This window comes from Mustela putorius, unplaced genomic scaffold (assembly GCF_011764305.1).
Source record: "Mustela putorius furo isolate JIRA1106 unplaced genomic scaffold, ASM1176430v1.1 tig00000224_pilon_pilon_pilon, whole genome shotgun sequence".
NCBI classification, from domain to species: domain Eukaryota; kingdom Metazoa; phylum Chordata; class Mammalia; order Carnivora; family Mustelidae; genus Mustela; species Mustela putorius.
In genome coordinates this window covers 20,198,867-20,225,817 of record NW_025421321.1, presented here as the reverse complement: position 1 = coordinate 20,225,817, position 26,951 = coordinate 20,198,867, and the positions used below count along the sequence as shown (strand labels likewise).

Sequence of the window (26,951 nt, the reverse complement as noted above, 5' to 3'; positions counted from 1 at the left end):
TTATCCTCAGGATAGAATATTAGTGACAAACAAAATAAAACTGATACAAAATGAAATAGGTAGAATTTACTCTGTGTTAATGATTAGGTATTTGTTTTTTTGTAGTAACCATTCTCAGAAAATGGAGATTGAGTGCTCATTGCCTTGCTATGAAGTATCTCTAATAATTCACACTAGGTGAATGTTACTCAGAATGTTGCTATAAAATGTTATTTAGCATTTTGATTAGTATATGAAAATACCTCCAGTAAAATTTCTTATTACTAAGCTTCCCTGATAATACTGTTTTTATGTTGTATGAAGAAGTGTGGATTTTCCTCTGAGAATGAGGAAGTAAAATTCAAATGAGGGAACATCTTTCTTTCTTTCTTTCTTTCTTTTTTTTTAAATTTTGATTGGATTACTATTGCTCTTCCTGAGACTGGTTGGCTTAGGTGGCAGAATAATATAATAAAAATAAATGAGTGACGAAACTCAAAGAAAGATTGCACCAAACAAGTTAAGCAGGTAAAGAAGATCTATCTATTTCTCTGTGTGTCTGTCTATCTATCTATCTATCTATCTATTTAGTAAGGAAGACTTTATTCCAAACTTTTTTAATGGGGGAAAAGCTAGGACTCCACTGTACTGAAGCAAAAGTCAAAAGACCTTTTTAAGGTCTGGGGTGAGCTAATGGGTACATATTGGAGACCACACTGTGGGTTGCTCAGTGGAATTAGGTCCATGGTGCTTGCTAGTTAGTGCTGATACAGCATGGCTTCTGTACTTCAGCACAGACTGAGAGGGGTTTTACCTTTCTTGATGGTTACATTTCAAAGAGATGGTTCCCAGGCATTGGAGAAAGACATTCCGGAGTTGTAAAACTGTCAACAAGCTGGGAGAACATTTATATCTTAAAGGGGCAGAGAAAGAATGTACAATGACAAGGTTTCTAAGGTAAATGCTCTATATTCAAACTGAGGGGTCACTGTGGGTCAATTAATTTCACTTTTTTCAGGGTTGTGGACAGCCTCCTTCACCACGTTTTGCAGATGTGCCACTTTGTTCTTGTAAGGAAGAGTTTGGGGATTGGGTAGATCCATGAAAATATGTGGCACCCTCACTATAGGATCTGTCAGAGTAACACTGATTGACTATAAAAAGTAGTAGATTAACTAGCCTTCTGCGGGGAAGGTTTTGATAAGAAGTTTCACATTACTTTGTGACCATAGACCAATCATTTTACCTCTGTGAGCACCAATTTCTTTCAAATTTGTAAAATAGAGATAATTATAGTTTCCCTATCAAATTTACTTGACTGGTATAAGCATAAAAAAAATAGATGGGAATGTTTTGTCATATTGTTTTAAAGGCTATATAAACACCATTTGCTGTAAAAATGAGATCTTAAAATACTTAGATATGAACAAAATGTAAATTCTTTTCCTTGCATCGTAGTTACACTTCAGGGGGCCTTGGCTGGAAGGGTACAATTCTCAACCTGTGGCTTCCATTTCTAGGTCTTAAGGTCACTCCGCAAGAAGAAAGAGGGACATGGGCAGGAAAGTGCAAGTACATTTTTGGCCAGAACTGAGTCACTTGGCCCTGGCAGGCTGCAAGGGAGAATGGGAAATGCAGGCTCTAGCTGCACAGCTGTATGGCCAGCTTACATTCAATCTAGCTGTATGCCCAGTTTCGAGTTCTATTATTAGAGAAGACAGTATGCATAGTGGTAAACATCAGTAGTCTCCACCATTGAGATAAATGGAGGGAATAACCATGACAATGGAAACTTTTTAGAAGGGACAAGTTGGGTGGGTGGATGGGGGGCCCTGAGTGGTTCAGTCAGTTAAGCATCTGCTCTCGGCTCAGGTCATGATCCAAGGGTTCTGGGATCGAGCCCCGCATTGGGCTCCCTGCTCAGTGCGGAGCCTGCTTCTCTTTCTCCCCTTGCAGTTCCCTTCTACTTGTGCTCTCTCTCTCTCTGTCAAATAAATAAAATCTTTAAAAAATTAAAAATAAATAATAAAAATAAAAGGAACAACTTGAATAATACCAGATAACTCAAGACTATACTGGGTTGGGTGCCTGGGTGGACCAGTGGGTTAAGCCACTGCCTTCAGCTCAGTTCATGTTCTCAGGGTCCTGGGATGGAGTCTCACATCCAGCTGTCTGCTCAGCAGGGAGCCTGCTTCCTTCTCTCTATCTCTGCCTGCCTCTCTGCCTACTTGTGATCTCTCTCTGTCAAATAAATAAATAAAATCTTAAAAAAAAAAAAAAGACGGTGCTGGGTTAATGAAGTCTTCAAATTTAGTCAAAGTGACAAGCAGTTCATTCTCAGAAAACAAAGACTTCCTGCTTCTTCCTGAGGTCTTTTTTTTTTTTTTAATGACTTCTAGTGTATCATAGGTATAATTCTACTGATAGTGTCTGAACAATGGTTACAAAATTATCTTACATTAAAAGCCCATGTAGTCAACTATTATTTTAATGCTAAATATGTTTAATGGGTAACCATGTTTGGTACATGGTCTGTGAACCTAGTAGTATCATTTGTCTCAGTATATTGTTGAATTTTCAGAAAACCCTCCATGTTATGTTTTAATTCTTGCAAATTGCTTGCCAATTTAATACGAGCTGCATCTAAACAGTAAGTAATTGCTTATGATAATGAGTGCAAACTAATTTGCTAGAATATGTTAATATTCACAAAGCACTTTTATACTGCCTGCTGTTCCAAAAATACTGCTCGCTTGGTTAAATGTAGCTTTTAGATGCCATTATTGTCACACATCTGACTAAAACCATCACTTCAATAGTGTCTACCCAAAAGTCATATGACTATGACTTCAATGTACTGAAGAAGAAACAAAAAGGCATGTCATCCTTTGATAAATGATTTAGAATATTCAAGGAAAAAGGGAATCACTTTCTTAATAATTAATTCTAATTAGTGATTGATAGTAGTAAGCAGACTATACTGAGTTAGAAATGGCCTCTTTTTCCCTCAAGAGTCATAAAACTTAATTTAAATGACTTCAAAGACAGATGGCATGCAAACTTCATTTGAATACAATAACCAATTTAAAATGAATTAAACTTTAAAGGATGATCCTAGATCTGGGTGTTTCTAGGTTTGAAGCCTACTTCACCCTTAGTGGTACTCTTCTCTCTTTGTCCTATAGGTCTTTCTCAATCATTTTCAGAGATGCTATTTGAAGATACTAGAACTCAAAGACTTACTTTTCAAACTTGAGGGTCTTTTGAGACTGGGAACCTGAGCATTCAAGCATCTGAGGTTCAGTTTGGAACCACCTTGTAATTTTAGTCTAGGAGGATAGAAATTTATGAACAAAATACAAAAGAAGAAAGGTTTGACATTTCCCTGCCCCAGGGCTGATTTGGCACTTTAATCCACCCTCTAATGTTTCAATCATTTCAACTTCAAAAAAACTCTCACACATAGTTTTATATCTTCACATGGGTGTTGAAATAGATCTCTATAGAGAACATTTTTTTTTATCACTTTCAAAATTCATTTCCTTTGTTGAATTTCATTGGCTAACTAACTTCAAGGGTTAAAAAACTTCCCTCTTTGAATTTTATATTATAAATACCCACAGCTGTTTGTCAAAAAAGTGGTCTAGTGTCCCAATTTTTTGCTGCTTATAATTTTTATTATGAAAATATGTGAATCGATACATCTCCAAATTGGCTGAATTTTGTTCTTATTGTCTTCGTATGGTGTTTCAGAGAGTCTAAAATAAAGAATAAACAAATCAGTTATACGTACTTTATTTTAATTTTGGTTACCGTTACTGTTACCTTTTCTTTTTTTTTTTTTAAAGATTTTATTTATTTATTTGACAGAGAGAGATCACAGTAGACAGAGAGGCAGGCAGAGAGAGAGAGAGGGAAGCAGGCTCCCCGCTGAGCAGAGAGCCTGATGCGGGACTCGATCCCAGGACCCCGAGACCATGACCTGAGCCGAAGGCAGCGGCTTAACCCACTGAGCCACCCAGGCGCCCTACTGTTACCTTTTCTACTAAGCATAAATCTAGACTTAAAAACAAATGAGAAATGGCTTTATTTCTGATGAAGATAGAAGGCAAAGACTTGTGATAAATAGCAAATTTCACCAAAACACCTCATTAAATAAAGTTTCTATTTCATGACAGTAGTATCATGTTTGTTTTTTTTTTCTTACATTTGTGAAGTTATGTGAATCTTTGTAAGGAAATTTGCTTTTGATAGAATTATGAATATACTGAGATACTGGAACTGATCTAATCTCTTAATACTGAGCTTGAATAGTCCTAATTTCAACTATGTGATTTGTACTCTCTATTTATCTAGAGACTTAATTCAGGATGCAAAGAGATAGGAAATAGTGGTGCTTAAAAAAGTATCAGTCTCTTTAAAAAAAAAAAAAAGTAACTTCCCATTAATACAAGTGGATCTAGGACTTATTTCTGGAATCCATTTTTTGCCTCTGTGACTTATCTCATGACAATCCTGTCCACAATAATATTTTTTCTCTTATTTTTCCAGAACTATGTTAAATTCTGTCTTTCCTAAAGAGAATATTTTGGGAGACCAAGTGAACTCTTCAGTTTGCCTGAAAGAGGGTTGGTTATATGGAGGATGTTTAAGTGACAACAGGATTTTGTACTTAATTTGGTACATGGTGGAGATCTTTGAATAGAGGAGTGATTACATATGCTATTTCAAAAAATGAACTTACAGTTTGTAAGGTAGATTTAAATTAAGGAGAGGCAGGATGGTATCATATCAATAAGGATGAGTATTACATTTAAGATTAAAGGTGTTGTAATATGAACAGTGGCTCTCAGAATGGGAATATAAAAGAGAAAGTAAAAACTTGACTTCTGATTGAATGAGTAGTGATAGTTGTAGAAAAATTGGATTCTGGAGCTTTGACATATACTTCTGTATTATCCCCAGGTCTAGCATCATGCTTTGTACATAGCAAATACTTAAATAACTTTATTTAGTGTATGGATTTTTTTTTCTTAGATTATGCTGTTATATTGTCATTGTATTCTTGTTCTCCATCACTGTTCTTCTACTATTGTCTCAGCATTGTGTTTTGTTTTGTGAAAAATTCCAACTCCTTATTTTGAATTAATCTTTTCCTACCATCTCATTAAACCATTTGGCTTTCAGTCTTTCAAGCAAACTCTAAATTAAATTCACACAGGACTTTTTTTTCCTTGTTATGTTACAAGAGATACGAATCTTTCCTCCCTAATGGCCCCATTCCCTGTCTTTGGACTCATTTCTTTTATAACAACCACAGTATGTACAATTGACCCTTAAATAACATGAGTTTGAACTGAATGGGTCCACTTATATGCCAACTTCTTTTGGATACAATATAGTACTGCAAATGTATTATCTCTTTCTTATGATTTTCTTAATAACATTTTCTTTTCTTTAGCATATTTTACTGTAAGAATACAGTATGTAATATATGTGACGTATAAAGTATGCATTAATTGCATATGCATATACATATAAAGTATGTTTTAATTGATTATGTTATCAGTAAGTCTTCTGCCAAGAGTAGACTATATAAGTTTTGGGGGAATCAATATTTTACTTGGATTTTCCATTACAGGTCTGTGTCCCCAACCCCCACATTGTTCAAGGGTCAACTATACTAATTCCTACACATGAAAATATCAATAATATATTAGAAAATCCTTTCTTAGCATTAGTACCATTTCTTTTTGCTTCCCCATGGCACTAGTGTCCCTCTTAGATTCCAAACTTATACAAGGAATTAGCTCACACTACTGTGAGCTCTCATAAAGTTTATGATATTTTACTAGCAAATGGGTTCATTTAAGAAGAGCAGAGAATTACAACTGAGGTCATACATTCAGGTCTAGAGAACAAAGGAGAAGAATGTTCTTTTATTGAGGTAAAGGAAGAATTGGGAGAGGCTGTTAAAAACAGAGTCCATGGAGTTAACTGGGAGTCCCCAGAGTGTAGTGACTTTTTACTGGCTGACTTGCTGAGCCCAGAGAAAATCTTTCTAACTTCTTCTGGGGTAGTAAAGTATAGACTTCTTCATGCTGGGATCTAGAATTGAGAAAGGCAGGGCATGAAAGCTCCCCCTTCTGGCCTCCAGACTCCATTTTAAGTGAGGTTTCTTTTATTCACGTTGTCAATTTCAAGAGCTAGGGATTTTATAAGCTACCTTTGTTATGTAGATTCCCATGGCCTCCAATCTTATTTGAGTCTTAATTGCTGTTCATGATCAATACATTAAAAGTTATTTTGAAATACATTTAGATTTTTAAAAAATATGTTTAGATTTTTAAAAAACGTTTTATTTATTTATTATAGAGAGAGAAGGAGCAGGGGGAGGGGCAGAGAGAGGGAAAAGCAGACTCCCTGCTGAGTAGGGAGCCTGAAGTGGGGCTCAGTCCCAGATTATGACCTGAGCTGAAGGCAGATGCCTAACTGAATGAGCCACCCAGGTGCCCTTTAAATACTTTTAAATTTACTAAAATGTTAGGAAATTTTCTTTAAAAAGTATTCTCCTTATCCTTTCAACCAGCTCTCAAAGTTAACATCTTGTATACATAATACAATGAATAAAACCAGGAAGTTAACATTGATACAATATACTAGCCTACACACCTTCTTCAAACATTATCTTATCCTGCCGATGTCCTTTTCTGTAGTCCAAGATTGAAACAAAGGTCTCACATTGCATCTTGTCATGTCTCGTCCGTTCCTTTGAATTTGGAACAGCTCCTTAGCATTTCTCTGTGTTTTCCTAACCTTGACTCTTTTGAAGAATGCCGCCAGTTATTCTGTAGAATATACCTTAATTTGTTTCTTGCATATTTTTTCTTTTTTAAGATTTTATTTTATTTATTTGTCAGAGAGAGAGCACAAGCAGGGCTTGGTGGGTAGAGGGAGAAGCAGGGTCTGCACTGAGTAAGGAGCCCAATGCAGGACTCGATCCCAGAGCCCTGGGATCATGATCTGAGCTGAAAGCTGACATTTAACTGACTGAGTCACCCAGGCTCCCCTGGTGGCCCCTATATTAAATATGTGATGCAAATAGTTCAAAGTAACCATGGGAACTTTTGTGTTCAGGATTTAATTCCACTGCTAAGGGCAAGAAATGGTGTCACTGTCAAAAAGCTATATGGCCTTTCTGGTATAGAATAGAAGTGATTATTTCATTAATAATGAAAGTTTATTTTCTACATCTGTGTTCAGTAATTTGGGAGCCTTAGAGTATGCCGACGGCAAGGATAGCTTTGGAGGCAGGAATCTTACAATAAAGCTTTGCACAGATCTCACATCTTTAAAATATTCAGGCTAGACTCTGAAAATGTCAGAATGTGAGTGAGCCATTTCTGCTAAGTGTCATTACAGAAACTTTGAGTCCCTCCAAACCAGTCCAGGAAAGCATCATTAAAAAGATTCTAGAGATGATTGAAGTGAGACCTTGATTTGTGAAATTTTTAGCTTATTTTTCTAAATAAGAAGCAGTCATTTGATCTCACGTCTTCACTGTATCGTGGAAAAAGCACTAGGAATAGGGTTGGTTACAGACCCTCACTATCTGCATGACATGAGAAACTACTTGCATTCTCTGGGCCTCCATTTTGTCATTTGAAATGGGAAGGTTTGCTTAATTATCTCTGAGAACATTTCAGCATTAAGTCTATGCTTATATCACTTTTTTACAACTTATTAATTTTTAACACCATAGTTCTAATAAATTCTTGACTCTGAAAACTTGATGAAGGCCATTTTAACTATTAACTTTAAAAAAGTAAATTTAAGGACATCATTATTAGTCAAGTACAATTTTTATGGACTAGCTAATAATTTTAAGAATTTATTAGGGACTCACAGAGCTTATTGTATGTTCTTTAAAATAAGATTTTTATTTAAGTACCAGAAGGTGTGGTTTCTTCTCTCCCATCCCTGTTGTCTATAGCTCTAATGCAAATTGATTACTGAATTACTTGTAAGAGACTTTTTAATAAAGCTCGCTCACTGCTGGAGCGAGTCTAGTTTCAGAAGGCAAGACATAAGCATTTGATGTTCTTAGGTTATTGGTTGTGGGATTCCTTCGCTTGGTTTTATTTTTAACTTTAGATCACTTTCCTATCTTTATGAAGTTTTTTCCTAATCTGATGGGCAGAAAGAATACCACTTACTTGTTTTTCTTTTCAACAAGAGAACTTAGATCCCAAGAGCCTTTTACGTTTCCAGGACTTAAAATTTGATCTTGGAACAAGGTTGAGCCACTCAAACTATTGAACTCAACTGTTCCTAGAGGGAATATTTTCTAAGTGATATGTTTAAAGAGGGAAATAACAAATAGCTTTTTAAAGAAAGCATATTGCAAAGGAATCACTAAGTGAAGTATTATTTATTGCATAGATTTTCAAAAACAGTATTTACTGGCTTGAAAATTATCTCAAAATATTCAACTACTTCTATGTCTTTGATCTATTATCATTTTATGCTCTTTTTTTAAAAAAGTTAACATTAATCAGTACCTTTAATATTGTCACCTTTTCAAAGATTTCTTAAAAATCCAAACTAGGGGGGGGCGCCTGGGTGGCTCAGTGGGTTAAGCCGTTGCCTTCAGCTCAGGTCATGATCTCGGGATCCTGGGATTGAGTCCCGCATCGGGGCTCTCTGCTCAGCAGGGAGCCTGCTTCCTCCTCTCTCTCTCTGTCTGCCTGCCTCTCTGCCTACTTGTGATCTCTCTCTGTCAAATAAATAAATAATATCTTAAAAAAAAAACAAAACTAGGTGACGTGGGTGAATACCATTTATCTGATATCTCTCATAAACTATCCTGCCCTGCTATTTAACTTTAATGGTCCTACCTGTTTGGAGAAAAGAACTGTGTGTTTTAAGTTTTATATTCTTAGCTTCATTGACGTAATTGGCAATTATCACACAACCAGTGGGTAAGTCAGCTTAAGAATTTTTCTTGTTTCAGTTAATTTCCTTATAAGACAGAAAAATAGAATAACTTAGCCAGATGATGACACTTGGCTTCAGTGATTGAGATACGGAGTCAAAACTTCACACAAGACCAGTGAATACCATTCATATCTCTTATATGAATGCTGTCTTTTTGATGTGCAATGCATAATCTGTGTATTATTTGTGGTATTCCTGAATAAATGTCTAAGATATGGACAGAGTAGGTCAGCCATGAATCCACTTATATGCTAAAGAATTACTTCAGTTATTAAAGAGGAACCCACTTGTTTTTAAAAAAAAATGAATACATTTTTTCATGTAGCATACTCTTTCCATAAATGTCAAAATATGAAAATGTCAAATATCAAAATGAGAAATATGTCTGATGCATTTTTAAATACGTTGTTCTTCCCAAGATCACAGAATATAGAATTTTTATTACGGAAAATATAGACTATAGAAAAATATGGAATATTTATTAGAAAAAGATTTTTATTAAGAGAAAAGTTTGGGGCCAGTAGGGAAAAGGAAAATTTCCTTACTTTCTTATTGAAGTGCATAATTACTGTCGAAATTATCTTGGAGAGTAGTAATTCCCGACCTTACAGGAATCGTGATAGCTTTTTGCTGTTCCATCTTCTAGATAGTTATATTTTGATTAAAGTTTCTTGTTGAATAAGCACATGCCACTTTTTATTTTAAAATGGTATCTTGGCTGAACCAGAGCCAAATATCGTAGAGGCCAACTTAGTGGAGAGAATTCCAAGAGATGCTTGCACATCTCCTAAGTCGACTGTAGAATCTCAGTGATTCAGCCTTCTTTGCTCCTGGGGAAAGTTTGGGAGACATTAATTGTTAATACCTAGTGAGACCTTGGAGACCCTGAGAGTCTAGCAGTATCTCTGATTTGTATAGGGTGCAAGAATCTCTATGCAAGAGCCCGAACTGAATTCATGGTTGGCGTTTAATAGAGTGATAGGTGTGCAGTGATCCTAGTGTATTGTGTCACTCTGGGAAATTTCACCAGACAAAAAACAAACAAAACAGATGCTCATAATTTTGACTTTTCCCATCTTTCTCAGTTTGCATGAAATTTAAATAATAGTCAGCAAACTGTCTTAACAAAAAACTCAAAAAATTACCTTAATTCTTAAGAGTCTAGGATTCTGATGGAACGTGTGATTTGCAGTATGAGAGAAGCCTCCTGTTGTTCTATCTTGGATGTTGCTATGATTTGCTTTGAAAAGGCTTTTGTTGTTTGGGAATTAAACTCTTCTTGGGTTTCTCCATTCTGGTCTGATGCAGACTGCAGGGCCAGTATGGAAGCCATTTCAGTGATAGTTCATGTTTCTTGCTGTGTTTCTTTTATTAAGGACTTATCTTCTTTCTTAAAGACATAGGTTAAAAAAAAAAAAAGTCAAATCAGACAGAAATCAGTTGCATTTCTCTACACCAACAGCAAGACAGAAGAAAGAGATATTAAGGAGTCAATCCCATTTACAATTGCATCCAAAACCATAAGATACCTAGGAATAAACCTAACCAAAGAGACACAGAATCTATACTCAGAAAACTATAAAGTACTCATGAAAGAAATTGAGGAAGACACAACGAAATGGAAAAATGTTCCATGCTCCTGGATTGGAAGAATAAATATTGTGAAAATGTCTATGCTACCTAAAGCAATCTACACATTTAATGCAATTCCTATCAAAGTACCATCCATCTTTTTCAAAGAAATGGAACAAATAATTCTAAAATTTATATGGAACCAGAAAAGACCTCGAATAGCCAAAGGGATATTGAAAAAGAAAGCCAACGTTGGTGGCATCACAATTCCGGACTTCAAGCTCTATTACAAAGCTGTCATCATCAAGACAGCATGGTACTGGCACAAAAACAGACACATAGATCAATGGAACAGAATAGAGAGCCCAGAAATAGACCCTCAAATCTATGGTCATCTAATCTTCGACAAAGCAGGAAAGAATGTCCAATGGAAAAAAGACAGCCTTTTCAATAAATGGTGCTGGGAAAATTGGACAGCCACATGCAGAAAAATGAAATTGGACCATTTCCTTACACCACACACACAAAAATAGACTCAAAATGGATGAAGGACCTCAATGTACGAAAGGAATCCATCAAAATCCTTGAGGAGAACACGGGCAGCAACCTCTTCGACCTCTGCCGCAGCAACATCTTCCTAGGAACAACGCAAAAGGCAAGGGAAGCAAGGGAAAAAATGAACTACTGGGATTTCATCAAGATCAAAAGCTTTTGCACAGCAAAGGAAACAGTTAACAAAATCAAAAGACAACTGACAGAATGGGAGAAGATATTTGCAAACGACATATCAGATAAAGGACTAGTGTCCAGAATCTATAAAGAACTTAGCAAACTCAACATCCAAAGAACAAATAATCCAATCAAGAAATGGGCAGAGGACATGAACAGACATTTCTGCAAAGTAGACATCCAGATGGCCAACAGACACATGAAAAAGTGCTCCATATCACTCGGCATCAGGGAAATACAAATCAAAACCACAATGAGATATCACCTCACACCAGTCAGAATGGCTAAAATCAACAAGTCAGGAAATGACAGATGCTGGCGAGGATGCGGAGAAAGGGGAACCCTCCTACACTGTTGGTGGGAATGCAAGCTGGTGCAGCCACTCTGGAAAACAGCATGGAGGTTCCTCAAAATGTTGAAAATAGAACTGCCCTATGACCCAGCAATTGCACTATTGGGTATTTACCCTAAAGATACAAATGTAGTGATCCAAAGGGACACATGCACCCGAATGTTTATAGCAGCAATGTCCACAATAGCCAAACTATGGAAAGAACCTAGATGTCCATCAACAGATGAATGGATCAAGAAGATGTGGTATATATACACAATGGAATACTATGCAGCCATCAAAAGAAATGAAATCTTGCCATTTGCAACAACATGGATGGAACTAGAGCGTATCATGCTTAGCGAAATAAGTCAAGCAGAGAAAGACAACTATCATATGATCTCCCTGATATGAGGAAGTGGTGATGCAACATGGAGGCTTAAGTGGGTAGAAGAAGAATAAATGAAACAAGATGGGATTGGGAGGGAGACAAACCATAAGTGACTCTTAATCTCACAAAACAAACTGAGGGTTGCCGGGTGGAGGGGGTTTGGGAGAAGGGGGTGGGATTATGGACATTGGGGAGGGTATGTGATTTGGTGTGTGCTGTGAAGTGTGTAAACCTGGTGATTCACAGACCTGTACCCCTGGGGATAAAAATATATGTTTATAAAAAATAAAAAATTAAAATTGGAAAAAAAAAAAAAAAAAAAAAAAGTCATTTTCTTTCTCTTTAGCCAGTTGTAGTGCATTTGTCAATTCTACCAAGTTTGTGTCTTCCATAAAGAGGCTCAAAGTATGATATATACTCTTTATTTTCATTTTCTTTCCCTATTATTTGTTCATCCTTAGATGAATAGTAGCATTGAGGGCTGTCTCTTACTTCTCAGAGTCACTTACTGTTGTTACTACTTTTCAGTTTAGCATTCATTACCTATTATGGGGAGGAACTCTTACTACATATTACTTACTTATTCCATTCATCTCTCCTAGTTATAATGCCCACCTTTCCTGGGTTGTTAATGTTCCTATTGTGAAACAATTAGTGCTCAATTTCACAAAATAATTCTTTGTGATCTTGCAAAGAATTTACAGGAACTTAAACTGCAGTAAGTTGTTGATTTTGTGTACATGTGAGTTTATTAAGATTTATTATTTTTTTAAGTTTCACCGCTTTAGAAATTTTACTGTGGTTGAAAACTTTTGTTTTCTCTTTTTGTCATAGAAATTAACCTTCTCATTGTTTTTGCTTTCTATGAATTTTACTCAAAAGAATGCCTCTATAGGTAGAAATTGTTCAGAAAATTTAAATTTAACAATAACCTGTTCTCAAGGTTATAAAAGCTCCTCTTATAATTGTTTTATTTTAAAGCCATCTGACTACCTGGCAAACTTTAATGGGAAAAAAGTGTTATATTCCTGTTATACTTAATAAAATTATAATGGCCTGGATGTTTCATGTTGGCTACACAGTGATATTTGCAGAATTATGGGCTTTCAGAAAGAAACCTTTTTTTCACATACTTATGACTTAGAAAGTAATCTATTTAGAAGTTATTCTTGTTCAGAGAGCAAGGATGCAGAGCAACCCATAATGCATTCCGATTGTTTTTGTTTTTCAGGAAGGTTCAGTCCACTTGGGGGAACAACTTTTGCAGAAACAAATGAGGCTGTAGTGGGCACATTTAGGGAAGAGATGGTTGGCAATAAGCCAAGGAGGGGAGAGAGACCTTAATGTAAATAGATATTAAATAAAAGCTAAAAATATTTCTTGTTATAACATAACAGGCAGTTCAGACATTAGAAATGAGAGCCCGTGTATAGTTTTTACAGACATTTATTGCAGTGTAAAGTATGTTGACACAGATAAACTTGCATCTGATGAAGCTAGTCCTGTTAATGAATTTGCATTAATATAGATTTTCTGCACGACTTAAATGTGGAGATTGCTGAAAACCATTTTAAGTTTGAGTCATCCATACATTCAGTGATGTGATGTGATGGATGTTGAGGTTAATTTGCAATAAATCCATTAGTAGTCATGGCACTGATGTGTCAGTGATTGTCATATAGAACCATGCATAAATAATAAAGGTGACACATTTCTTTGTGTGCTTTTTTATGTCCCTAAAACACTTGGTACGGTGACTGATATATACTGTTGCTGCACATTGAATTCACATACAGTAAAACATGTTTCTATGAAAATAAAATAAGAAAGCTAGATGGCTGTTCATTTTGTTTAGACTTACTCCTTTATTTAATAGTCAGAGTGAATTTTTTTGCATCATGCTATAAATCTTACCATGCTAGGTATTTTATGATGATGAACTCATATTCTTTTTCTCATGAAGGCTACCATGTGATGCAATTTAATATCCTTCTTGTTGTCAACTACTAGTGATGTAAATAATAATATAATGGGTTTATGTGGAAAAATTGCTAATCCAAGGAATGAAATACTGAAAAGTTTAATAAGAACTGGGATGGAGGAAAGTCATTTCTTCAAAATATTTGGTATTCACACAACTTTGAAATGACTCAAAGTTTTCCAAACTTATATTAAAATAAGACAAAAATGTTGCAGTGTTTATTTTATAATTTTGTTGTTATTATGTATTTTTAATCTATTCATACACACACACATTTCCATCACACACACCAACTCTTCTCTGTAAAATTTACTGGGCACTTACCATATTCCAGGAATTAGACTAAAGTGTTACTTACTGTATTACATCTCATTTAATTTTGGCAAAAACTCTGTGAGGTAGGTAGTGTTCATATCCTCATTTTTTTCAGATGCATGTCCAAGACTTAGAATAAATAGGTTGGTCAAAGTCATTGTTGCTTGTAAATGATTCAGTTGGAATTTGAACCCAGGTCTGCTCAGAGCCTACATTGTTAATTTTTTAGCTATCTGCTATATCGTGAGCACATCATATCCTTCAGAAAAATACATGCTAAATGAAGTAGATTTAAAACTTCAGTCATTTGACCCACCGTATTTTATTGTGGGGGTACTGTCATATAAGGTTACTAGAATAGAATACACTGTAATTTTCTGTCTTGATAGAAAGGGGGTTTAAGAACTTAGGGAATTTTGTAGAGTTTGATATGATTTTTTTTTTCTTTAAAGAAAGCCAAGATGCTTATAGAGGTAGGGAGAGAGGGGCAGGGGAGGAACTGGACATCTAATTTTCTTACTTATTATGAAATTATGCTGATGAGAACAGTATAATCCACTATTGTGCATATAGAAGAAGAGGCAAGAGAAATTGCTTTCCAGATATATCTGGAGAAAAAGGAGCTACAAATAATTGCATTGCTTGGCATGAAGTAGTACAATTGTTTTTGCTTTGTTTTGGTAAAACTTAAAGAACTGGAAGGTCATTTTAAGGAAGACAGAGTAGTTAATAGTATGCTAGTTGCCAAGTCTTAGCACTTACTGAAATATGAGATGAAATCAAATCTTGAGTAATGATGTCTGTATTGTGACATTTACCTTACTGAAAATAAAAACCTTTAAATTGTTATCCTCACATTTTGCAACTGAGCAGCTAGAAACTTTCATAGTTCCATAAGTTTTGGGAAGTACACCCTAAACTAAATGTGAATCTACATATATTAAATGTTATGTCATTTCACATTTACATGTTATTTTTCTTTTTTTAAAAGCATTGTGAGATGAAAGGACAGTATATGATCATGAGGTGCAAATGTCACTTTATGGATATGAGACATTAGAATATGATAACAGTTGGCCTTGATAAATTCAGACTGACACATCCAATTAACTTTTTCTTGACTTTCTTGTTATGATAACAGAAACATTTCTGTAATAAAAAAAAAAAAAAGTTCAGGAGTAGGAGTCTGGATACTAGGTTTCCCACCAGCTTGGCCACTTAACTAAGGTTGCAACTTTAGATAACAAATCGATCTTTAAATTTCCTTAAATGTAACATGGGACTATTGCTTCCCCTACTTTCTATACAGAAGTAGAAAAGCAATGAAAAATTGTTGGGAAAGTGATCTTTTTAATATCAAGAACCACTATGTAAAGTAAGATATTTTGCTTTACACCACTACCTTCTTCTGGTGATTCTGGAAAAATCTGTATTCTTCAAGATGTTTTACATTATTATGCAGCATCTCAAGTTTTGAATATTTGTCTTAATTCATAGGAACTGCATAGGCACTAGAGAACAAAGTTAATTAAATGGTGCAAAATAAAAGTAATCAAGTATCTACACTCAGAGGTCACCACCACAGTCTCCTGTTAAAGAAAATCTCACTTTTATATGTTCTTGTCCGATTTTTATCAATATAGGTTTTAGTGAAACATTTAATAGTTAATCATCTGGAGAAAATGACCAAGCTGAAAAATATTTATCAAATGGTTCTTGCTCATTAATATGCTGAGTAACAAGCTTCTGATGATGTAGAACATAATGGTCCTGGAGGATCCTGTATTTCTGATACACAAATCTCTATATTCTGAATGTTCTTTACTTGCGTATTGACTGATGCCTTTGAAGTACAACTTAAGTATTTTCACATGAGAGAGATAAACTCCTTTATGCATCAGTATCCAAAAAAAATTAATAGAGAATCCACACACTCTCTACTGTTGCATTCTAACAAGATTCTATTTTATCACGTTTACATTATTATTATCCTGACATGTTTCTGCTGTCCTGGTACCAAGGTCTTCTGAACCAGTCAGGCAGGAGGCATATTGCAGAGGTCTTGGGAGTTTCTGAAAGGCCTGTGGAAATGTTTCAGACAGAAAGCAAAGGGCAGTTGGCTCCAAAATACAAAAAGAAAAAACAAAGTATTATCAGCTATTTAATTAAATATACTAAAATATGACATCAAGTCCACTTCATTCAATTGGTAAACTTGGTAATGGTAGAAATATAATGTGTAGAAGTCTTTAAACATCCTTGCCATACACACACCTTTTACATATAAGCCTTACTCTTGGTAGAGCTATTTTTCTATAAACCCAAGATGTTTTGTGGCCTAAATTTTAATATTTACTCTTACCACTTTCCTTACCATGTTTGGCACATAGTTAGAACATAATATATATGTATTGGCATCCTTTGTTATTGAAAGGCTAAATTACCCTTTATAAATTATATCCTAACGACATCCACTCCTGGGATAACTTTGCAAATATACTGTGGTCCCTTTTCGTGTGGAAAAGGTCTTTTCTCCTCTCTTTCTCTCCCTATATAAACATATATATCTTCACTTGTCTCTTCCAATATTCCGACTTAAAAATTCCATTTTATTGTATTCAGTGAGATAGATTTTGTTGTGGTGCAATGAGATAGGACTTAAATGCATTGGATGCTTAGTAAACTTGTTTGAAAGAAAATTATTTTTAAAGTAAGATGAATAATTTGCTGACATAAACATCATAAAGTAAAATTTGAACACTCTCCAAATAAGTCTGGTATTCTTAGTACTGTAAGACTAGCATTCAGTTTTGAAGAAAAAAGTGGGTCTTTTTGTGACCCTAGATAGCTTGACAGCTACTAGATATTGCTTGTTAAATAAGATCTCACTTTGGTTGATGAGATCTATTATCTGCATTTTCCTGACATAACAACTCTTTATCCGTTAGTTATCATCTGTCATATGTGAATAGACCCTTTCCCCATTAAAGTTGGTTGGTAGTGTAGTTGTGACTTGCTTCACTGTGCTGTATGACCCTGTCACATGCATGTGCAACTCTTGTTTCCAAAGCAAGTTGATAGATGTTTCTCCTCCTTTTGGAAGCAGCCAAAGTCAGTGTTTCCTACCAAACTATTTCTAAAAAACTGGCGGGGAGAAATAAAACCCCATTTGGTTCCATGCGTGTCCATCTCAATGAAAAAGTAGTAATCCCCCATTTGTTCTGAAACACCTGCTGGTAGGCTTAATGAGAATATTAAAAGCACTGCTTTGATATTTCTTGTAAAAACCCTCTGTTCTTTTTCTTGAGCATGGGTTGAAACTGTGATTTGTTCTCTGTTTTTGCCATAGTTTCATGTTTGTTTTTCATTTTTGCCATAGTATAAATTTAATCATTTGTTGATATGTCAACGTAACAAATACAGGGACGTTGTGTACCTGATGTATTTAGACTAATTGGTTTTGGTTTTTTTGTTTTCCAGCTGGGACGACGTATATCTTTAGCAAAGGTGGTGGACAAATCACATATAAGTGGCCTCCTAATGACCGGCCAAGTACACGAGCAGACAGACTGGCCATAGGGTTTAGCACTGTTCAAAAAGAAGCTGTATTGGTGCGAGTGGACAGTTCTTCTGGCCTGGGTGACTACTTAGAGCTGCATATAGTAAGTACTTTAAAAATAAGATTCAGCTTTTATTTTTTACTGTTAGTTTTATTATTATTACTATAAATACCTTATAATTCTGCTTTTTGGAAATTTCTCCTCCCCAGCAACCAGCACTTCGGTACAGAAAATAGAAATACACTTAAGAAGTAATAAGACCTTAGTCCAACTGCTTCTCCTAAAAATGTTCTTTACATTAGAAAATATATTTTTTGTTGTTAAGTGTGAATTCCTCTCAACTCTCTATTCGCAAAGATTGACTTTGGTATGTTTTCAGTGACTTTAGGCAAATGCCAAATTAAAAAGCTGAGTTATTGTCTAGTTGATACTGTTCCAACTGACTGGAATCATGAGGTTGTAATACTGGTAACATCAAAAGATCCAAACCCAGCATCCTTATTCCTTTCCTCACTTGAGAAAATAATTATCTAAAGTTAACATGCAATGGATGGGAGAAAAGGGAACTTCAAGGGTAATTAGGGGTAGAAAAGAAAATGGTGAAAAGATTGTTTCTATGCCATCTTATACTCATTTTGATATATAAGTATGATGAAAATAAAATGGAGTTTTAGCATTTATATCCTGGATGATTCCTTTTTACCCAAGCTCTAAGCCTATTATAAAATTTTTGTCAGCATATCATAGATGGCAAATTTTTTTTTGGTGCAAAGGAAAAAAACACTTTTTAAAAAACCTTTTAAAGTTGCCATAACTGACTATAGCTTGGAGACTCTGCCTTATATATCTGCATTCAAAGAGTTACTAATCTGTATAGTTATAATTCTTCATTTTGTTTTATAGCGATATTTGTGCAGAAGTACATGCAGCCTTGCCTTGTTAAGCAATATTAATATTTTCCTGATATATAAAAGTAACCATAGGAGAATGTCACATATTCAAAAACTCTAATGGGCTCTTGTCATCATAGTTCTTAATTGAATACCTGTAATTTCTAGAAGGTTTCAAAAATATTTAAGTCTCTCCATTTCCCTTTTTATCCAAAAGATATAGTATATCTTTTATCTCGTGATTATGTAAATTTGTTTTATTTTGCTTTTGTCTATCCCTATAAGTTCTCTCTTTTCCAGCATCATGCTTCAGAAGACAATTTGATTAGGTCAGCATGTTCTTTTCTCTTAGAAACTGGCCTTCAGGCATTCATCTAAAATGGTTAGGAAAACTATCATGATCACGGACTTCTAATGTGTCTTAATTCTCAAAATTTTATTCATTTATTTTCTTAATCTTAGCTTTCTATTAGACTTCTAAGATTTCCATTAGCTGAGTAAGGGTTTACACTGACCATAAGAGCAGAATTCATTGCTAACCCTAGAAGAAAAGGAAGAAAAAACAAAAAAAAAACAAAACCACCTCAGCACAACCGTTATCGAACCATCGTAAATTTTCAATTCAAAATGCAGTTGTCAAATGGGAACCCTGGGAAAGTAATTTCAACTGCCTTTCAGCAAATACCTAACAATCAAAATTGAAAGCATCTGGATTTTTATGGCATCATAAATAAATGATCAGTTGAGATAAGCTTAACTAGTACAGCAAGGAATCTTGCTGTTTAGAGTAATTTCAACTTTCTAAATGTATTTACTCCATTCTGATTTAAGAGCCTTGCTACTTCAAAAAAATGAATAAAAAAGAAAACAAGAGCTTTTCCTCCTGAAAGAAATTACTTATTGATCCATTACCAATTACATATTTACCCTGAGAAAAGGTTCTACACTGATCTCTCTCAAATCATAAGGGGCTGTGTTATTGAATTACTCAAACCAGTGTTGTTTATTTTATGGTCAGAGGGTTTTAGTCTACAAGAATGGGTATTTTCTTTTCCAATTTTGATCGAATATGGGCTTTTAAGAGTGTCTCCATATGTAATGGATTGACTTTCTAGGTGTCCTTAACAGCCCAGTCCCTTCCATAGCTCCTTTACTTATCATGAATTTCTGATAATTGTCCTATAAGGGCATCTTTCTTTATGAATCTTCTTGGTTTGACCACCTACTCACTTTAGGTTCAGTGTTTGTCTCAATATATTCTCCCTCTTGGATTTGCTCTCCTCAGACTTTTGCTTGGTCTGAGAGCCAGTACTTCATTGGGAAATGGAAAATGTATATTGGTTCCCTAGGCTTACTAAACCATATCCTTGTTGGTCATCCCAACACCTCCTGTCTCCGTTACTAGTATCTGTCTTAATTCAAATCTGGCCAATGAAAACGTGTCTCCTTCCCTTTTCTCTCATTGCTTATAAGGGGTGGTCAGCCATAAATGACTCAACAAGTTGCTTATATGGAGACAAGTCATTTCTTTTCATGTTTCAACATACAAACAAAATTAAGACAAGGCCAGCATTGTTTTGTTTTGTATTTTATATTATTGAAACTTACCTCTAACTCTTATAATGTTGGGTACTGGGAAGAGAAAGAGAAAGAAGAGTTAGAAATTTAAAAATGCAAGGTGAGGGGAGGCAGAGAGGGAGTGGGAGAGATAAGGGGACTGGGAGGATAAAAGAAGGGAAGGAGGAAGAAAAGAGAAGGAGAATGAAGTGTCTTGGGACCGACGTTGTTAACAGCAGGTGAAAGAAGTATTCTAAATAATAATACTTAGATTTGAAAATATCCAGACCCTGTTTTATCAAATTATTTAGGTACCTTTCAGTTGATCCCAATTTCCCTGAAGTCATTTCTTCTGCTTCTTTCAGGAATGGATATTAGAAAGGAAAACAAGATTTATAGTTTGTTTGTTAGTGTTGTTTGATTTTGGTTTATGAATGTACCTGATTTAAAAATTAGCCTGATTAATACCATGCATGATATGATTTATCTGTGAAGTTAGTTATTATTATCCATTGAACTGCTAGGAAACCTTCCATAAACCCTCAAGTTCAGCCAAATTTAAACTCTGTACTAATCTTTAAGAACTGTGATTTTGCCCTTAATTAGTAAATTAACCAATAAATTGGTAGTACTCCTTGAAAGGTGCTCTGGTCTTGCTGAAATCTACCATGCCATTCCAGTGAGTTAAGTTTTAGAATATGACTGGCACATAATTTTGATGAAGATGTGAATATATGACATCATCCCTTTTTATCAGAATGATTATGTTTGATTTTTACTTGAAAACACAATCATATCTAAATTTTGATTAATTGTACCTTTAAAACTATAGGATCTTGGAATATAATGGTTTTTGATTCAGGTGGCCTAGTTTTTATAGATTTTTAAAATTATATTAATATTAATGCTACTACTGTTAACCTCGAAGTCATATGGTGTTGTTATTGAAATTTATAAGGTTTTAGGAGGGATGAAGGCAAGATGAACACATGAAATGGGGAGCAATTAATTAGCATAGAGCCTAGAATACAAGTACTCCATAAATATTTTCTGTAGTAATAAATGAATTAATGAATTATGTATTGAAAATATGAGGACTTAGGCCACGTATAGGGAGTCAGTTTTTTATTAGTTAATGTGCAGTTGAAGTCACCCATGTAGTTTAGTTTCTATATATCTGAGAAAGTCTTTTAAGACTTGATTGTAACCGAAAAAAATGTAGCACTTGGTACGCAGTTAACAGTGTATTGTTGAAAAGTTACATAATTTTGTTGATGTTGTTTTCTGAATCTTCAAGTAATTGACTATGGTAGCTGATGGTTTAAAGGAAGTGTGTGGTGGGAATTTTTGCTATATGAATGATTATCTCACCTTAGTAATTATCTCATTTATTGTAACTCAACTTTATCATGAATTGTTCTCTAGTCATTTCCTATCTGTGCATTATTTCCAATTGAGATTAACTGTCTAATGGCAGAGAACATAATTTGATAATAATGATGATTAATAAGAAACATAATATAGAAGTGTGGCTTTTCAACTTTCATTTCTGTACATGCTTGAAGCCTATCCAGAAAGGTTTTCTGAGCAACTAACAAGGCCTAGGCCTATGTTAGGCTCTATGGATACAAAAATAAATGAGCTCACAACTTAATAATTACTTCAATAAATATTTGTTGGATGAATAAATGAATGAGCCAGGTGGGATCCTGGTCATGAGGTAGCTTAGATTATTTATAGTAGACAGATTTTGTTCCAGAATGACTATCTGAATTCATCTCCATTTTTTTCCTCTTGCAATTTTAACTGTCTTATCTGTGTATTTATAAGAATATAAATAGATGATAGGTTTTTAAGATAAAGAACATAAAGAAGTGACTTATAAGCTGTAGGGTCTTATACACATTTAAGGTAGTCATGTTGAAGAGTATTTAATCAATATTGAGTAAAAACATTCTTAGAAGCAATAAGCAAAAATATCTAATTTATTTTAAAAATCAATTTATAAGATATATCTAGCAATATTAACCAGTGTTACTACTCTAGAGAAAGCGTCTCGGATATATCAGTCTGGCAACATTAATTAGAGATTACTTAACCCCTCTTTGACTTACAGAAGAAAGCCAGTGCAAATGTGCTCACTCACTGCCATGAATATTAACGTGTGCAGTGGTTCTGACCAGAGGAAATGTGTGGAGCATGGTGGAGAGGATGAGTAAAGAGTGTTCTTTGAAATTCTTTCATCTTGGGAGCATGAAAGAGCATTACAAATTTGATTAGTGAATTGTTGTACATATTTGCCTTAAGTGTTTCTTCTTTGTACTTTCCTGGTCGGAAGCCTTATTTTTGAAACCAAGCTCTTAATTGATTTTGATTTAGAAATACACCTTTTGATCAGTGGTTTCAGTATAGACTAGGAGCATAATACATTACTTGTCCTAAAATAACTTATCAATATCAGTGACAAGTCAACACTTTCTCATCTTTCCCTGCATCTCTACATTTTATATTACTTTAATAAATTTTGTCTAATAAGTATATATTATTTAATATATTTTATACTTTATAATACTGCTTTATTGAAACTAAATTTAAAAGCATCTTTTTAAAGTCAATAATTATACATGAGTGCATACCTCTATCAATAAGATAAAATCCAATTATTCCATCACAGGAGTTTCTTGAATTTAAATTATGTTCCATCTGAAATTTTCTTTCTAACCAACAGATTCACATATTTTAAGAGTTTCACTTTGCCAAATCACATTTAAATTTGACCCTGTTAATCATATCAGTAGATGTTTCATTTGGTTTTGTTTTCCTGGTTCTTACATGAATTAGTGAACACATGACCTTTCTGGCTAGGATTTTGGAAGAAAGACTAAAATGATGTCATTTTACTCTGTGTTGTAAAATTCTTGTTCAAGCTTCTAAGGTATGAAGGATGCAGGTTGTCTTTGGGGAAAATGGGGAAGTGATGTTCATAATTCTGTTAGCTTAAGTGCCATCCAGATATCTTAAAACAGTCTCTATTTTGGGCACATGTGTTCAGGTACATCATACAGACTACTTCTCTCATCCTTTCCCCTTGGAAGTTAATTCAGTTTCTAATTTTCTGATTTACTGTTGTTACCTTTGGTACATCAGTATCTCTCTGAATTTGATTTTTAGATTTCTAGAATCATTTCCTCCTTTGAAATTCCATTGCAGTGAGATTTAGTAAGAGAGAACCCGAGCAACTATCTCCGCATACACCTCCTCAGTCCGTGCTCTTCTCAGTCAGCCATATCTTCCGGTCTCTATTTAGAATACTTTCTGGGCCATTTTATATACTTACATCAGGTTAATTGGCTAAAATGTTTCTTTTATGCACTGATTTCTCTACTAAACACATCAACATCTCCCAACTATAGATAGGTAAAATCACAATCTATGACTAATATTTAATGTCCTCCACATTCTGATCTTAATTTTAATTTTCAGGCCCATTTGTCAATAGTTCTATACTTATTCTATGCCAGTAAAATTTATTAATCCATTTTTTTAATTTTTAAAAAATTTTAAATTTTATTTATTGTTTTCGAGAGAGAGAGAGATTATGTGTGTGAGGGGAAAGAGAGGGAGAGAGAGAATCTTAAGCAGGCTCCATACCCAATGCAGAACCTGACACAGGACTCAATTCCAGGACCCTGAGATCATGACCTGAGCTGAAATCCAGACATTTAACTGACTGAGCTATCCAAGTGCCCCTTTTACCCATTTTTTAAAAATGACCTTATTGTCATTTCCCTGTATCTAATTCTGTCCAGATAGTTTCTTCTCATTTCTATCTCACTGTCTGGATTCTGCTCAGTCATCAGCTTCTCTGTTCAAATGTTGGGTGTTTTCAGGGTTGTCCCTAGCATTTTGTAGCCTTGTGAGCTAGCAGGAAAAAGTCTAGGGCTCTAGAATCTCCTTGGAAGAGTTGTTGAACGAATGCCTGGGGCATTACCTGGGTAGAGAAAATCTTATGCAGAGTTTCTGCTCCAATGAACGATGACTATTCTTGACCATTACTTTGTGGTGGACCTCAAGCTATTTTAATGAATAGTTTCAAATCCATTCTCTGTTAGACCCTGATAAGTTGCTTTAGCAAATCTTTTCTTAAGCCAAGCTGCCAGAATAAGAGTCCTTTGTAACTACTGATAGTACTTCCATTTCTTCTGTAGCTATTTTTCAAAAGCCTACTGTCAAATAACATCTCTTTTGGTTCATTCAGCACATCAATATTGATCACCTTTGATGCAGTTTATACTGTATTAGTTATCTATTTCTGTGGAATAAATTTACCCACAATTTAGTAGCTTAAAACAGAAAGCATTTGGAATCTTATACGAGCTTAGGAATTCAGGAGAAGTTGAGATAGTTATTAAGAGATTCCCAGGAGAAGACCTAGTGAAGCTCTCCCATGCTCAGAACATATTTGATATGTTTATTCTTATGATCCAGACAGAGCCCACATGTCTGAGGAAAAAATGATAAACAGCACTGAAAGCATATAAAAACAGGTTATTAAGGATTCTGGCTTTACAGAAGTCTAAACACAATATAAATTGATGGAAAAAGAGTAATGAAGACATTGCTTGAGGGTTGAGAACCAGTTTTGGGAATGTATACTGAATTAGAAGTCATTTGTACACTGATTGGGAAAACTCCTTTTATTGCGCACACACGCACACACACGTGCACACACACACACACACACACACACTGAAAGCCATAAGCAAAATGCAAGAGACTTAATAGTTTAAAAATGCAAACAGCATAGCAAACATGTTTGCCACAGATCAGGAAACAAGATGAAAGTGACACTATGGCAATGGAATCCTATTAAAGCTGATGTTGGGCCACTGTAGACACAGGCAGCTCATTTCAACAAAGGAAGGAAAAGACCTAGATGAATATACTAGGGGACACTCAAGTTAATAGTAGGCATAAATAATCTACATTTTATTTTATTTTTTTAAAAGATTTTATTTATTTATTTGACAGAAATCACAAGTAGGCAGAGAGGCAGACAGAGAGAGGAGGAAGCAGGTTCCCTGCTGAGCAGAGAGCTGGATGCGGGGCTCAATCCCAGGACCCTGGGATCATGACCTGAGCAGAAGGCAGAGGCTTTATCCCACTGAGCCACCCAGGGGCCCCAATAATCTACATTTTAAATCAGGAGGAAAGAACTGGAGATAATGTTCACTGAGCTTGAGAAAGATATTTTGATGAAAACAAATACTTTCAGAGCTGTGAAATCCAATCTGTGTTGCCTTTAGGAGTTTTGGGAGGAAGTATGCTAGACCCCAGGACTCTTAGGTCAAGACAGAGGTGGGCTGTACCCTTCTGGATACCGGGGAGACTAGTTGTTTAACTTTCTGCGGACAAACCAGCCCTGGAAGAACATCCTGCTCTTAACTATGCTTCCACGAAGACGCTTGAATGGTGGGCTCTTACTATCAAGAAAAATACTTCCTCCATACAAGATTGGCAGACCAGAAAAGCTCTTTGGTGAAAGATTGGAATTTAATGGACTCTTAGGCCTTTTTGGTCTATGAAAATAAGTCCATCTTAATATTCTTAAAATTCTGCTCTGAATATTAACTAGGTAATGTAGACTGCTCACTTCTAAATATACATCTTCAGTTCCGACTTGCCCTCTGAGTACTATACTCAGCATTTCCAGCAGGATGTCTCATGGACACCTAAAACTTATCACATTAAAAACTGAAGTCGCCATCTTTCAACCACATGCTCATCTAAAAATTACAGATTAAATCTGACATCTCCTCCATGATTACTCTTCCAACCTAATCTGAAATTCCAGAAATGTTTCTCATAATATTTTGGAGGATTCAAACTGATAGACTGAACAAGGACTCCATGCCCAGCCCTAACCAGTCTCATCAGCAGGGAAGGAGTTGAGACAGTGTAGCAGAGTGGGGAGAGAAGGGGTGCAGTTGTGGGTAGAGTGCTGGGATCCTTGCCTGATACTCCTTGCTTTTTTTTCCTTTCCCCCGCCCTTTTAAAAACTTTATTTGTTTATTTTAAAGAGAACATGAATGGGGAGAGAGGCAGAGGGAGGGGGAGAAGCAGACCCACTACTGGGCAGGGAGCCTGATGACCCTGGGATCATGTCCTGAGTGGAAGGCAGACACTTAACCTACTGGGCTCCCCAGGCACTCTCTCCCTCCTTTTTTTTCCACTAGAAAGTGTTGTTTCTGTTTACCAAAATTGTGTATACAGACACTTGGTATTTTACTTCTCCTGGACAAAGCGTAGTCAATTGTCTGGGAAACGAATTGACAAAATACTTTTTACTATTTTTTGGTAGTCTTTGTACTCTCCCCTGTTTGTGTTGGCAATTTTGTGACCCGTATAAAATTTTGGATTCAGAGTAAAATGATTAAGTTCCAATGGCCCGTTCTTCATTCATGTTGAACAGTGAGATGCTGAGCAGCAGTAAGCATCAAGAGAGCAGGGACTTTGATCTCTTTTGTGCACATTTATATTCCGAGAGCCCAGCTTAAGCCTAGAATTTAGCAAATGAGAAAAAAAAAAAGTTGAAATAATCTTTTGGTTCTACAAGTTCTGCCAACTTAAACTGCATATGTGCATTCTG

At 35.2% G+C, this 26,951-nt stretch overlaps 1 protein-coding gene across 28 annotated transcripts in view; it reads left to right on the top strand.

Moving 5' to 3' along the window:
* The window catches only part of NRXN1 (neurexin 1), a 1,166,360-nt gene that overhangs the window by 820,773 nt on the left and 318,636 nt on the right, over nucleotides 1-26,951 (top strand). For all 28 annotated transcript variants that reach the window (XM_045077824.1, XM_004752835.2, XM_004752837.2 and 25 more), the window contains one exon: nucleotides 17,776-17,957. In XM_045077824.1, the coding sequence (XP_044933759.1) occupies nucleotides 17,776-17,957 (182 nt within the window). The remainder of the gene's footprint in view (nucleotides 1-17,775; nucleotides 17,958-26,951) is intronic.